This window comes from Protopterus annectens, chromosome 3.part1 (genome assembly GCF_019279795.1).
Source record: "Protopterus annectens isolate FY-2018-M chromosome 3.part1, PAN1.0, whole genome shotgun sequence".
Lineage (NCBI taxonomy): Eukaryota > Metazoa > Chordata > Ceratodontiformes > Protopteridae > Protopterus > Protopterus annectens.
The window spans coordinates 1867066999-1867082909 of record NC_056732.1 but is presented as its reverse complement, the minus strand read 5'-3'; the positions used below and the strand labels follow the sequence as shown (position 1 = coordinate 1867082909).

The 15911-nt window shown below is 43.4% G+C and overlaps 2 protein-coding genes across 2 annotated transcripts in view; both read left to right on the top strand.

Annotated features, from left to right (window-relative positions):
* LOC122798785 (zinc finger protein 883-like) overlaps positions 1-13693 on the top strand; it is a 314532-nt gene extending 300839 nt beyond the window's left edge. Inside the window, exon 4 of the mRNA XM_044067894.1 lies at positions 12148-13693. Coding sequence (XP_043923829.1) covers positions 12148-13688 — 1541 coding nt within the window. The 3' untranslated portion in view covers positions 13689-13693. The remainder of the gene's footprint in view (positions 1-12147) is intronic.
* A 53-nt stretch (positions 13694-13746) lies between these two features.
* LOC122798786 (zinc finger protein 160-like) lies at positions 13747-15070 on the top strand. Its single transcript, XM_044067895.1, has one exon. The coding sequence runs from the start codon at positions 13747-13749 to the stop codon at positions 14701-14703; it is 957 nt and encodes a 318-aa protein (XP_043923830.1). The 3' UTR covers positions 14704-15070.
* Positions 15071-15911: the final 841 nt, after the last annotated feature.

Sequence of the window (15911 nt, the reverse complement as noted above, 5' to 3'; positions counted from 1 at the left end):
ACACACACACACACACACACACACAGACAGATGAGATTCCTCCCTTTTGCTTTGAGTTGCCATCATACCTACATAATCAACATAAAAACACATCAAGGGATAGAACCCTCCCCAGTTCCCAGTATGAGACAGCAGCATGCACACACACACACATTCAAGAACATCCTTGCACCTGGAACTCACCCTCCTGCTGGGATTTGCCATCTTTTTCACAATCAAATTTACAAGCATACATATGCATGAAGAGGAGTGCAGTGCCTCTTCCTTATCAAGTCACTGTCATGCAAACCATGTTCCCCTTGTATTTCCTTTCTGTACGCCAACAGTATTGCAAGTTGGAATCCCACCAGTTCACTGACAAGTCATGCCATTTTTCCCATGAACAGAGTTGTTAGAGAATTATTAGAGAATTCTCAGCATTGATGTATCTTTACTCTGGCACATGTATACAGCTTATTGGGGAGTGTTGTAACTTATCGTATTTCTCACAGTATAGGCAATTGTGTCATTGGTGAAGGGTAAATTTATCGGAAGTGAGACTATTTTTTCATATAGCACAGCCTGCAAGAGGTAATTGTGGCATTAGAACTTGAGGGACAATTTTATATTGATATCTGGGGCTATAATACCTGAGGGGAGGGATACAGTAGACACACTTGGGGGAAAAAATGTTTGAATTGTGGTGATCTAGGTGTAGCATCAGTGGTCAGAAAAGGACAGGAAGTACATGGCATTGTGTTTATGGTAGTGCATTACAATGCATATTCTTTAGGGATGTTTATGAATCCTGCTTCAGGCAAGCACAGAGGTGAATTGCACATAATCGTATCAGTGGTCATTTCAAAATGTGAAGCACATTTTTATTACTACTAATAGTTGTGGTACTCAGTATATTTTGTTGTTGTGTCTTTCAGCTTTTCCCAGTGAGGGGTCGCCACAGTGGAACTCCGGTCCGCTAATGATTGGCAGTAGATTTTTACGTACCGAGTTGCCGGCTCTGACGCACAACCTTCAACGAAGGTACGCCCATTCACGCATGTCTCCACACAGAAGACGCTCTAGCTGAGAATCGAACAGGACAACGTCTTACTGTGAGGCGACAACACCACCGCAGTTACTCAGTATATTTTGTGATTTTATAAATCTACTGGCGCATCAGCCTTCAGCTTAGCACAGAGCTGAACCGTGCAAGATATTAATGAGCTGTAACTGTGTCCGTCTCGGTTCAATTTCCTTTGCCTATTTGCAGACTGAGAAACTTTGAGCAAATGTCTTAAATGGAAAATGTGTACTAGTTTCTTGAAAAAATGTACTTGCACATAGTTAGATTGCCTACTTATCTAACAAATGGGTTCATAGGTATGTACTAGGCTATCTGCATGAAGGCATTTATAAGCCTAGCCAGAATGCGTTGGCTTTCGCCGCCTCCTTAGATTAGTTCCCTGTGCCTCTGTCCAGCAGAGCCATTAAAGCAATCCCTGGGTAAACTTTCTGTTTCCCATCCACTCGTCAAGGTTTCTCTTGAAGAGGGTTAGCGAGGAGCTCTGCCTAATATAGATTGGAATCTTGTTCCAGAGCATGGGAAGTCTCTGGGACAAGAATCTATCCCTTCAGCCCGTCCTATTTATTGTTGTGGTGAGGTTTAGATCCCTGATGCATTTGACTTGAGGGGATATGGTTTTCTTTGGGTGGAGCATGTCCATCACTTCTGGGTTGGACATGGCCTTGTATGTCAGGCAGAGATCACCTCTGAGTAGGCGGTATGCAACCGAGTACAGCTGGAGTTTCTTCAGTCGAGCTGCATAGGGCATCTGCTTGAGGCCAGTGATCCTCTTGGTGAGATAATTCTGTGGTCGTTCCAGTTGTTGCAGGTGTCTTGTAAGGTACATCCCAAATGGGGCATTGTACTCCTATGATGGCTCTGATGAGTGATGCGTAGAGGGGCCCTATGACCTCTTTCAATCTGGATGCCAACCCTTTTGTGATTAGGTGGGCCACATAAGAAGGATTTTCTAACCACTTTGGCAATATGATTATCAAAGTAGAGGTTACTATCTGCTTGGGTCCCCAGGTCCCTTATTACGTTTTCCGTATTTAGGGGGCTACCACCTATGTGATAGTTTGTGGGTACTTTGTTTTTTTCCAAAGGGGATGACTGTGCACTTTTTGGCATTTAGCTTGAGGCCATGGTTTTGACACCAGGTATCTGTCTCAGCGAGACCCTTTTGGAGGATGTCTGTGTCAGCTGGAGAGTCATTTATAACCCTAGTTTGCAGTCATCGGCGAACTTGGCAGCCATAGTCCTCCTGTGCTTGCCTGTACCTCTAAGAAGTATATGCAGAACAGGAGGGGTCCTAGGTCTGAGCCCTGGGGAACGCCACTTGTAACCGGTTTATAGTCAGACCTAGCTCCCACAACTCTTACCATGTGGGTTCTGTCTGTGAGCCAGTTGGCAACCCATCTTGTGATGTAGGGGTTTATGTTCAGGCTAGTGAGCTTGTCTATAATACCTGAGTGGAGAATGGTGTTGAAGGCCTTTGTGAGATCTTAAGTAGGCTGTGTGGACCACCTTTCCTTCATCTATAGCCTTGGTAACTGTCTCAAAGAAGCTCACCAGGAGGCATGATCTGCCCTTAACAAAGCTGAACTGGGTACGGTCCAGTGTTTGAAGGTTCCCAATGCCTCTGTTAATGAGATCCATGATGATGCTCTCCATAGCTTTGCAGACCAAGCTAGTCAAGCTTATAGGGTGATAGTTCCCAGGGTCCATTGTGGCTCCACCTTTGTGGAGTGGAATAACCGTTGCTGTGCGCCACTCTGTGGGCACGTAACCTGTGGAGAGGCTGAGTTTAAACAGTGTGTTTAGGTGAGGGGTTAGTTCATCTTTGAGCTCATGTAGGACGCAGCCTGGGACACCATCCTGTCCCATTGATGCTGTGTTTTAGGCTTTGGAGAGGACTGTTTTAACCTGAGCGTCTGTGATTTCAAGGGCACTACATTCTTCTGGTATAGCTATGGGCCCTTTTAGGGGTGAGAGAGGGTGAAGTTTGCACTGAACCAGTCTGCCAGGATGTTGGCTATATTGGTTGGCTCAGTGTATTTTGTGCTATTCTGCACTATCTCCAAGCAGATCTGAGACTTGCCACTTAGATTCTTGACATAGCTAAAGAATGCCTTATGGTTATCTTTGGAGTCCATAGCAATTTTTCTTTCGAAGTTAGCTTTGGATGATTTTATGAGGGAACGTAGTGTCTTGCTGATACTGATCAGGGATGTCTTCCCTTCTTGGGATTTTACTCTTTTCTGTACTAGTTTCCTCCTTGTATTGTATAGCTTGTTTATGACAGGGGGTCCACCATACTGGTTTCCTTTTCTTGGAGGAGTGAATCTTGGTTTCGTTTGGGATAGCATGATCCATGCATTCTTGTGGGTGCCCATAGAGTGTTATTAGTAAAGGATTTTGCAGCTTGGACAGCATTATCCTTTAGCATGGGGACTTTGAAACTTCCCACCTCGGTTTTAAGTAACATGAAGTTTGCATTTGAAAAGTTTTTCACGGTGGTTTCTTTGACTGGGGGTGGTGGCGGAATGTGGATATCCAGAGTGATTAGTTTATGGTCAGATTTAACCAACAAGGGGTTGACGTCCAGTGTGGAACACTGGTCGCCCATGTTGGTGATGACCAAGTCCAATATGTTGTCACCTCTGGTGGGGGTGTTGACCAGTTGATCCAGGGCATTTGAGTTTATAAATTCTAGGAAATGTTGGGCAAGGGAGTTTGTACTTGAGTAGTTCTCCCAGTTAATGTTTGGGTAATTGAAATCACCCAATATCAGGGTGTTTGGTAGGACCTCTATGTTTCCAGGAATGCGTAGTGGTGGTGCTGGGACATGGTGGGTGATCTGTAGCAAGCTATAATTTGGTTAGCAGTTTTGCCCATTGTTAGTTGCACGTGGATGATCTCTGAAGCATCGTATTGTGCCACTAACCTGGAGGTGCGGGTATCCTTGATGAATATGGATACTCCTCCGCCTTTTGTATTTCGGTCTGGGTTTTGTGGCCTAAGTGTATGGTATGAGTTCTAGCCTGGTAGTGCTGGGGTGCTCTCTGGAGCCTTAAACCAGGTTTCTGTTACTGCACATATATTGATTTTCTCCATACTGAGGAGTGCCTCGAGTGTGTGCATTTTGAGGTTTAGACTTTTGGCATTGAGTAGCATTACCCTCAGTTTTTTGTTACTTGCGCTATTTATTGCGGTGGATTTGTCTTTTGAGCCTTGCCTAAAAAAAGGCACTATGGGGGTGGAAAGAGCTTTGACCAGTATTCAAAAGCCTAAGGGTGACAGGTGTAAGCCATCTCTAGTGAAGCAGCGTGGCTTGTCGAGCATGTCACCCCAGGCTGACAGACACTGGATCCCCTTTGAATGACACCAGAAGCTTAGCCAATTGTTGAAATTGATAATTTTTTCTCTACCGTGGTAACATTCTTGGTGAGGGCAGGATGCTACTCAGGGTCATACCGGCCTCGGCTATGTGATCAGAGAGCTCCTCCATGTCTTTTTTCATGTAGTCCAGGGAGGTATGGCTCAGGTCATTCACACCATCAGGGACAATGACAGAGTCATATTTGTCCTTGTTTTGGAGTGACCTGAGCACTTGTGTTATGTGGCGGATTCTGGCCCCCGACCAAGACAGCTAACAGTAACCTTTTCCTTGTTCAGCCTAGTGAGTGGGACGTCAGTGTGCCTGACTATAGAGTCACATTTTACTAGTGCGTTGGCTATGCTATTTTGCCTTAAGGGCTGTGATTGCACGGCACACTGGTTTTGTGAAGTATGTGTTTCATGGTTTGTGTTGGGTGGTGGAGGTTGCTTGGATGTCTGCTTTGGAGGTCTCTGTTGCTTTAGCAGATTTTTATTTAGAGCCTCCGAGTATGTTTTTGTGTATTTATGTGTGTTTTTTGCCGGTCTTGGTATCATAGGTCTATGTGAGACTGATGGTGTTGATGCATGTAATTCCCTTCTCCTGTTGGCTTCCTGGTCCAGTCTTGGGTTGAGAGAGCTTAGCCTCCAGTTTGTCTGTATAATTGCATCTCTCGCATGTATTAGTGTTTGGTGGAAGGAGGAGAGGGCTGTCTGTGTACATGAGGCAATTGTAACATTGACGCAGAATGCCCAGATTCACCAGTTGGACCACAGAGTACACCTGAAACTGCCCTTTGGACATGCCTGGATAGGTACAGTGAACTGTTTTACTGATTGGCTGGTAAGTTCGAATAGAGAAGCCTGGTCCTTCTCTACAGTATGGGGGGGTCTAGTGCTAAGGTTTATTAGTGCTTGCTATGAATTTTGAGCAAGTGCTGGGATGAGAAGTGAATGGTTCGAGTGCTTAAGTTGAAAGTTTGTCTAGTTCCAAGGGAAAAATTGAAGAGTCGGCTTTGTGGAGCAGGGAATAGTTAGACCCTAGCTAACCAGTGCTGCCCGGTGCGCAAAACCACGCAAATGCGGGTTTTATAGCAGGGAAATGAGAGAGATAGAAATTAGCCCAAAATGGCCAATAAACTACTAATTTCTGGGCTGAAACCACTCCTCCTGGGACAGATAGGCTGCTCAAAGCTCCCTCTGTCACAGTGAACAGAGAAACTATGAGCAACTCAGAAACTTGTAACACAGCCCTGAATTCAGCACTAGCCTGAAAACTGGACTATACTAGCTTAGATAGGCAGGAAAACAAGTATTTTTTTTTTCAGAAAATAAAGCGGATACAATAAAAAAAAAAACACTTTAAATGCACAGAAATGTCTATCACACTTAAGATAAAAACCTTGAATTCAGTTGTTTCTGCTTGTGTACTTAGTAGTATCAGTATCATACAAATGCATTTTATCATTGTCAGCAATGAGGTTGTTGTATATATTAAAAGTGTACTGCAGCTAAATAAAACAACTGGACTGCAAAGTCTTATACCTCCTATTTGCAAATGATGTCAAACTGAGTGTGACATTTATTTGTGCCCTAGGTATATCTTGTCGCTAACTTGATTGAGAGTCCTTTAAAGCTACCATGTAAGAAACTGTTGAAATTTAAGCTAATACTGATGTTCATCGTGTTACCCTGCTGCAGTCATCACACTTGGGTTATCCTGCCATCAGGCAGTCCCGCAGTCGGCCAGAATTCCAAAGTCTTGGTCTGACGTCGGTTGCTGTCGCTTCTTCCCTGACATCAGAGCGCCAGGGTTATATCAGAGGCATCCGACGCCATTTTCTTCAGTCTTTCTTGCCGCGTGGTGCCCGAAGCAGAAGCAGTTCGCAAGTGCCGGTCGGCCGACACCTGAGATTTTCGAATCGAGTTTCAGTCCGAAGTCTTCAAAGCTGGGGAACCTTTTCTTGCCTCAGTCCGATGTCATAAAAAGTTAACAGTTGCATTTCTTGTGGGAAGCAAATACCTCATAAGGACTTTCATTCTTTTTGTATACCTTGCCTAGGCCCAGACCACGACGTCACTGGCTGTCGGTTTTGTGCTAGGTTCAATAAGCGAACTATAAAGCGTCGCTTTGATTTCGCACACTACTTCGGTAGAAAATGTAATTACACTATGCCGTCGGAGCAACCGACTACTGGCGTGCATAAAAAATGCAAGGATAGGGACAGGCAGCCTAGATCCAAGCCGGACTCCGAGGCCTCGGCTGGCCCGGTCGCCGGTTCTCCGGTTTTCAGTGAGGCGCCTACGCAGCCCCTGGCTACCGCTGAATTGGATCCCCAGGCTGCATTGGATCCCCCAGCAGAGATTTCTAGGCCGACGCAGCCTTTTTCCTTAGGCCCAACTGACGACATCGCAGTAGGGGAAGCCGGTGCTGCAGAAACACCTTCAGTTTCTGAAGGTGTCTTCAGACTGACTACCCTCACCATTAAATCTTATGCTAAACTTAAGACTCCTCTAAAACCAAAAAAGCCTACACTTCAGTCTCCAAGTCAAGGCCCTATGCCTAAGAAACAGATGCTTAAAATGGCTGAAGATTTGATTTCTTTGATCAGGGGTTCCCAACCCCCCCCCCCCGACAAAAGGCCTAGACACGAGGAGGATTTTGCCTCCTCTGATCAGGTGTCTGTTTCCTCAGGCTCCTCTGAAGAACAGGATTGCTCCTTTCCCCCTTATGAAGATTCTGATGCTGAAGACTCAATTCCCTCAGCTTCTCCCCCTGAAGACTACTCCTTTGGGACCCTGGGAGGGAACATTTCCACTGGGAAGGTCAGGACTACTCTGACTCAAAGAAAAGGCTCCGGGAGTTTCTTTTACTTCCCCAGCACAGAACTCTTGCTATCCCCTCTGTTTTGGACATAGTAGATGATTTTTTCATAGAATCTAGTTTAAATCCAGATTCTCTGCCTCCTGCTCCAGCCAAACCAGATAGATACTATAGAGAGTGCCTGACTCTCACAAATTCCTTTACAAAAGCCCTGCTGCTGATCCAGAGACCATCTCCCAGGGTCCCAAAGGGGCTAAGGCTTCTATGGCTAAAAATCCTGTACCTTCGGAAAGGGACTCCAGAGCACTAGATAGGTGGGGGAAGAAGGTTTACACCTCTACTACTCTAGCTATGAGAGCATTAAATTGTCAATTTCACATGCTTAAATAAAACAAAAGATGGGCACGCTCCCTCAACTGTCTGAACTGAAAGAAATGCAATATCTGTTGCATGCAGCTGAACAGGTGGGCAAACATACTTTACAATGTGGTTTTGATGCCTTGGAAGCTTCCTCCAGAGCAGCTGTTACTGGGTCTGTGATAACGTAGGCATGCTTGGTTAAAGGAATAATCTCTGCCTGATCATTTTAAAGCAAAGTTACTGGATGCGCCCCTACAGCAGGATGTTTTATTTGGATTTAAAGCAGAGGAGGTTTTAAAGAAAATGGAGGATAAGGCAAAATCTATGCAGACGGTCAAAGATTTCTTACAGGTATAGCTCCCACGCTTCAGCAGAAATTGGCCAACAAAAAATTGGTCCTTTCCAGCTTCTGACAGGCCACAGAGAGGTAAATACAGGCGCCCAAGGGGCAGAGGCCAAGCTCAAATCCCTTACAAACCTCGCCAATGGGGCTCTTCAACACAGAAGGGAGGAGAAGACCGGTCCCAAACCACTAGAAGGCAAACACAATGACTTAAACATCAAACTGCCAAGCAAAACCCTCTTGGCAGCTCCCTTGGGAGGAAAATTAACACTTTTTGCAGACAACTGGCGCATCGTCACAAAGGACAAATGGGTGCTAGACATTATCTCACACGGATACAGATTCCATTTCCACACCTTGCCAAGGATAAAAGGAATGCCAAACCTGCCACAAAATCAATGGGCAGAGGCACAAAAACAAATTACAGCTCTCATGGACATGAAAGCCATCCAACTGGTACCTACACAGGAGCAAGGCCAAGGATTTTACTCAAGGCTCTTTCTAGTCCCCAGAAAGGACAATGCTTGGAGACCCATTCTGGACCTTTCAATTTTAAACACTTTCTTGCAAGTACCCAAATTCAAGATGCTAACACTACAACAGCTTCTTCCCATGTTTGGCAAGAAAGCTTGGCTAGTAACGTTGGACCTCAAGGAGGCATACCTGCATGTCCCTATCAGACAAAATTGCAGAAGATACCTCCGTTTCATTGCAGGTTCAACCCATTACCAATTCTCTGCACTGCCCTTTGGCTTATCTACTGCACCCAGGGTCTTCACAAAATGCCTGGCACCAGTAATTGCATACTGCAGACAGAGGGGAATTCAAATATACCCATACCTGGACGACTGTCTCATACAAGCAGAAAGCAAGGACATTCTCTTACAACACCTGGCTTTTGTAAGACATCTTCTAAGTTGCCTAGGGTACACAGTAAATGAACAGAAATCAAAACTAGTGCCCTCACAAACTGTGACATTCCTGGGTGCCAGCTTGAATACAACGGCCCAGATGGTTTATCTGATGCCAGACAACAACTACAATTAACTCAATACTTCAGAACAATGGCAACAAAGACCCAACTCCCTGCAAGAAAAATTCTGCAGGCCTTGGGCTTCATGGCATCTTGCATACTACTAATATCATTTGCAAAACTGCATATGAGGAAATTACAATGGTACCTAAAAAGCGTATGGACTCAACACAGTCACAGCTTGGAAACAATGATAACTCTCATTCCCTGCCTTCAACAGGAGTTTCTATGATGGTCACAGGCTTGTCACCTCAACAAGGGTCAGCCTTTCCCCCTACTCCTAGCCAGGCAAACTATGACAACAGATGCATCGGACTATGCCTGGGGGGCACACATGGCAGGACGGTGCGTTCAAGGCTTATGGACAGCAGATCAAAGGAATCTGCACATCAATCAAAAAGAAATGCTAGCTGTACAAAATGCTATGACAGCCTTCAAGGACCTCTTGCATCCAGGACAGTTTATCATAAGGACAGACAACACCGCAGTAATGTGGTACATAAACAAACAAGGGGGCACACACTCCTACCCTCTATGCAGGCAAACAATGACCTTGTGGAACACAGCACTGGCTTACCAAGTTCAATTACAAGCTCAATTCCTGCCAGGAAAAAAGAACATATTGGCAGATGACCTAAGCAGAAACATCATGGATCCCCACGAATGTAAACTGGATCCACAAGTATTCGCAATGATAACTCAAAAGTGGGGGCTCCCAGACATAGACCTGTTTGCCAGCCCTCAGAACTATCAGCTAACAAGGTTTTGCACAAGGACCTTTCACCAACAAGCTTGGAAAGTGGACACACTCTCATTCATTTGGAAAATGCTAACAGTATATGCCTTTCCTCCACTACCCCTTCTCACAAAGGTGCTACTGAAAGTCAGGATGGAGAGACCCTGAATGATACTCATTGCTCCAGACTGGCCACTCCAACACTGGTACCCACTATTAAGGAATATGGCCCACCATGGATTCACAAATTACCCACCTGGTCACACAGCAAGACAATCAGATTCTACACAGCCAGCTCAAAACCTTAAACTTGGCTGCAAGGCAAATCACCTAGGCAACCAGCCAGCTCCTCTCTCACAAGCTGTTATGGAAGTTATTCTGGAGGCCAGGAGGCCCAGCACCCGGAAAGCCTACTCAGACAAATGGAAAATGTTTTGCGCCTGGAACCAAGCTAAAGGCCAAAATACCCTTCAGCCTGACATACCTCAGATTCTGCAATATCTAACTGAGATGTTACAAAAAGGGCTTTCTTTTTCATCTATTAAAATCCACGCCTCAGCTATTTCTGCTCACTACAACATGGATCCTCCCTTATTTTCACATCCACTCTTAAGGCAGTTTCTCAGAGGGGCCAAGAACATTAGGCCTCCCAGGAGAGCAGCAACACTTACTTGGGACCTCAATTTTGTTCTGGAAAAACTCACGCTACCTCCTTTTGAACCAGCTTTCTCAGCTGACCTAAAGTTTATATCATGCAAGACTGCCCTGCTGCTAGCAATAACTTCAGCTAGAAGAGTCTCAGAGCTTCAGGCACTAATGGCAGTAGAGCCTTTCCTCATTTTTCATCAAGACAGGGTTTCTCTACGAACTAACCCCCTCCTTTATGCCTAAGGTGGTATCCAGTGTGGCCCTAAATCAAACCATCCATTTACCCACCTTCTTTCCAAATCCACGAACAAAGGAGAAAGACTCCTGCATTCTCCTTGGACATTCACAGACAGCTACGTTACTACTTGGATAAAACTAAGGTTTTCAGAAAAACTGACCAGCTTCTTGTATCCTATGCAACAGCATCACAAGGAAAGGCTATCTCAAAACAAACCATTTCCAAATGGATAGGACATTGACTACGTTTTTGCTACACCCACCATGGAAAACCAGTTCCTGCTACCATAAGGCCCCACTCTATCAGGGCAGCAGCTACATCTACAGCCTTACTCAGGGAGGTACCAAACAAGGATATTCTGGAAGCTGCAACTTGGAGTTCAGTACACACCTTCACCAATCATTATCACTTACCACTTTACTCTAAGACCAGGGCGGGCTTCGCCACTGAAGTTTTGCAGGGCCTTCTAGCCCCCTCTAACCCTGTTTGATTCCTCCGCCTATCCTTAGCTTTGGGATTCTATCCAAGTGTGATGACTGCAGCAGGGTAACACGATGAACATAGTACAGTTTTGTACCTACCATAAATGTAGATGTTCGAGTGTGTATACCCTGCTGCAGTCCATCCCCTCTAAAACTAGCTGAACTTTCTGTACAACCTCTGTGGTGTATTCGCTTGTGCCTAAGGGTTTTGTTTTACTTTTTTCTTTCAAGATAGCTATATATATATATATATATATATATATATATATATATATATATAAAAAAACTGAAGAAAATGGCATCGGATGCCTCTGATATAACCCTAGTGCTCTGACGTCAGAGAAGAAGCGACAGCAACCGACGCCGGACCAAGACTTTGGAATTCTGGCTGACTCATGGGACACTTGACGGCAGGATAACCCAAGTGTGATGACTGCAGCAGGGTATACACTCGAACATCTACATTTATGGTAGGTACAAAACTGTACTTTTCTTCTCATTCTGTAATAAGTCTGACTTGTTTCTAGTCCCAGTGGAGACTTTTAAGTGTATGAGTGCTAGTGATGCCCATATGTGAAACTGTGGTGGCTGTGAGGATTTTGTCCACATCTAGAGTCCATCCTTAACCCTATTTAAGCATAACCTTGATCAATGGATGGGAAAACAAAAATACACCCTGGGTCTGCCCCTTCCTGTGTAACATACATTTCCATATAAGCTCTAGAAACTTCCTAATATACCCCTCCTAATAAACACCCAAGACAAATGCGGACACAATTGGGTTGGGTTGCACTGCTAGGCTTATAAAGGCTTTAGTGACTATCAGCCTAGTATATACATAGGAACCTATTGTGCATTTTGCAGAGAATTCAGAGATGTCTAATGACATCAGACATAAGCTAGCACCTATTTGAAATTCTTGGCAATGGTTATTTTATTATAGTATTAAATTAAAAATGTCTGCAGGTTTAGTAATATACTGTTCAGACTGTGAATCCTTAAATAAGGTAAGTCTTCACTACTGTGAGTCATTGTAATCAAGCTTTTTTTTTTTCCTTTTAAGTCATCAGGAGTGGAAATTTCTGTGAGATCCGGGGTCTGCAATCAAACCATGGAAGACACCAGGATTCTGAATGTGACACACTTCTTCCAGACAAGATGTCAGTCATGAGACAAGATGCACTGCAGTCGGAAACCAGAACTGATAACCCTAAGGAAAGTAGTGAGAGGTTTATCAAAACAACTGAACAAGAAATGCATCTGCAAACTAAAGCAGGGGAAACGCCATGCAGCTGGCCTAATCACAGCAACAATGTAACATTTTGTAGTAACAACTTAACTGATCAAGTTAGTCACAGATGGGAAAAACAGAAGAGCTTGGCACCAAATGAGCAAGTGCTCAATGGAAAGAAACTACATAAATGTGCCACAAATGGCAAGGGTTTTACAGACCAACAAAATGGAGGAGTAAGCAAGATTATTCGTACTGGGCAGCCGCCATTTAAATGCAAAGTGTATGACAAAAGTTTTACTTTGAAGTCTAACATGAAAAAAGACCAGTTTCCCCACAGTGAGAAAAGACTATATAAATATGCCACACATCACATGGACTTGATCCCTAATCATTTGGCAGTGCTTAAGACTATTGGCAATAGACAGAAACTATACAAATGTGGCAAAAGTTTTACAGGAAAGGATAGCATAGCAAAGCATCACAATATTCAGGGTGTGATCTCTCAAGATATTAAAAAACGTAAACACTTTGAAGAAATTAAACAAAAGCAGAAACCCTACGAAGGTACTACATGTGATAAAAGTTGTAGATACAAAGTCACTATTTTAAATCACACTGGGCAAAAGCCATACACATGTAGTATGTGTGACAAGAGTTTTAGTAACACAAACCACATGAGACGTCATCAGAGTACTCACATGGAGAAGAAACCATATCCATTCATAATCTGTGGCAAGAGCTTTGCACAGAAGTATCACTTTGTGGCTCACCAGAGCATCCACAGTGCAATGAAACCATACAGATGCCCAGAGTGTGATGAGAGTTTTTACTACGAAAGGACTGTAGTAAGTCTTCAGAGCACCCACACTGTTGAAAAACCCTATAAATGCAGTATGTGTGGCAAAAACTTTGTGTACAGAGAGTCACTGTTAAGTCACCAGAGAATCCACACTGGTCAGAAACCATATCAATGCACCATGTGTGACAAGAGCTTTACACAGAAGTATCAAATGACAACACATATGTATATTCATGGTGGGCAAAAACCCTATAAATGCCCAATGTGTGACATGTGTTTTACACAAATGACTTGTATGACAGCCCATATGTATGTCCATGGTGGGCAAAAACCCTATAAATGCCCAGTGTGTGGCAGGGGTTTTGCACAGAGGAATGCAATGACAAGACATATGTATGCCCATGGTAGACAAAAACCATATCAATGCACCATATGTGACAAGAGCTTTAGATACAGAAGTAGCATGGTAACTCATCAGACACTCATGCTGGACAGAAGCCCTATAAATGTCCAGTATGTGACAGGAGTTTACACAGAGGTATCAGATGACAGCACATATGTATATCCATGATGGACAAAAACCCTATAAATGCCCAATCTGTGACAAGAGTTTTACACGGAGGTATCACATGACATTACATATGTATGTCCATGCTGGGCAAAAACCCTATAAATGCGCACTGTGTGACAGGAGTTTTGCACAGAGGAATGACATGACAAGGCATATGGATACCCATGGTGGGCAAAAACCCTATAAATGCACAGTGTGTGACAAGAGTTTTACACGGAAGACTTACATGACAACACATATGTATGTCCATGGCGGGCAAAAACCCTATAAATGCCCACTGTGTAATAAGAGTTTTACACGGAAGAATGACATGACAAGACATATGTATACCCATGGTGGGCAAAAACCCTATAAATGCACAATGTGTGACAAGAGTTTTATAGAGAGGTGTCACATGGTAAGACATATGTATGCGCATGGTGGGCAAAAACCCCATAAATGCACAGTATGTGAAAAGAGTTTTACACAGAGGTGTCACATGACAACACATATGTATATCCATGGTGGGCAAAAACCCTATAAATGCCCACTGTGTAATAAGAGTTTTACACGGAAGAATGACATGACAAGACATATCTATACCCATGGTGGGCAAAAACCCTATAAGTGCACAGTGTGTGGCAAGAGTTTTATACAAAGGAGTGAAATGACAGCACATATGTATATCCATGGTGGGCAAAAACCCTATAGATGCACAGTGTGTGACAAGAGTTTTACACGAAGGAGTCAAATGACAGCACATATGTATATCCATGGTGGGCAAAAACCCTATAAATGCACAGTGTGTGACAAGAGTTTTACACGAAGGAGTCATGTGAGAACACATATGTATATCCATGGTGAGCAAAAGCCCTATAAATGCACAGTGTGTGACAAGAGTTTTACACAGAAAAGTAAAATGATACGTCATCAGTTTATACATAATGAGCAGGCACCTTATAAATGTGACACATGTGACAGGAGTTTTACAGAGAAGCGAAGCCTAACAGTGCATCAAAGAGTCCACAGTCGGTAGTGTACATGCACCACATGTGGCAAAGGTTTTATAAGAAATAAGTCTGACAGTGCATCAAAGTGTCTACCGTGGTATATGTGATATAAAAGAACCTGAGCAAGAGGGAGTGTGTACATATTTGGGAGCTGATGAAGGCTGAACAATAAAATATGAAGAAATGTGAATAAAACTCTCTAAATAATATTTTAGAAGGTTTAAATTATTAATAAAAACAGCATTGACTTCTAAGAACAAAGTCCAAGCTATAAACCAATTTGCTCTTCCTGTCTTGGCTTAACAGTTTTTGGAGTGAGTGATTGGCCCCAAAAAATGTTGAATAGTTTGGACAGGAAAACAAGGATGTTTCATGCTCATCAGATGATTTATACAAATCAGTACATACCAAGACTATATATTTCCCATTCTGAAGGAGGTATGGGCCTCCTTGAAATTGATTACATGTATAGATTTGCAATAGTGGGACTGCATACATATCTGCTGACCTTACAAGCCCCAAACATAAAGTTTTGAAACATGAGGAGAAAACGTCTAAGATGACTTCCCTGCTTAGTATAGCAGAAGCATATCGGCATCAACCAGGAATGGAAATCAAACCAGAAGTAGATAAAAATCAGGTGACAACTGAATGTGCGAAAAACAAAAGAAAAAATATAAGGTGAAGGATCAGATGAGAAGGGAAGAAATGTGGAAAATGCATATAGTTGCAATTACAGGAAATTGTTGGAGCAACCTCATGTTGATCAGGATCGGATGCAGTAATAGTTAAGGAGAGGTGAATTTAAGCCAAAAAATGAAAGGCTAATATTGGCAGCTTAAGACAGTGGACTGTGTACACATTGGTTTACAAAGTCCATTGAACATGTGGGAGAAACAGACAAATGCAGGTTTTATAAAACGGAATTAGAAACCGTTGCACATCGTGTTGCTGGTTGTGATATACTGATGGCAGAAGTACTGTATACTGAAAGGCATAATAATGTGACAAACTGTTGCATTGCGGATTGTGCAAACATAATAATACTGAAGTAGCTGAAAAGCACTGGAAACATGAGCCACAAAGCGTCATAGAAAATGATGAAGTCTACATCACATGGGATCACCCAATATAAACAGTTCAAAAAATAGATGAAAAAAAAAAACAGATGTAGTAGTCCACAAAAAGAAAAGTAGCTCTGATAATTGAAATCGCTACACCCAGTGACTATAGT

Coding starts and splice junctions, on each gene's coding strand:
- LOC122798786 (XM_044067895.1), top strand. CDS start 13,747: ATGACATTACATATGTATGTCCATGCTGGGCAAAAACCCTATAAATGC.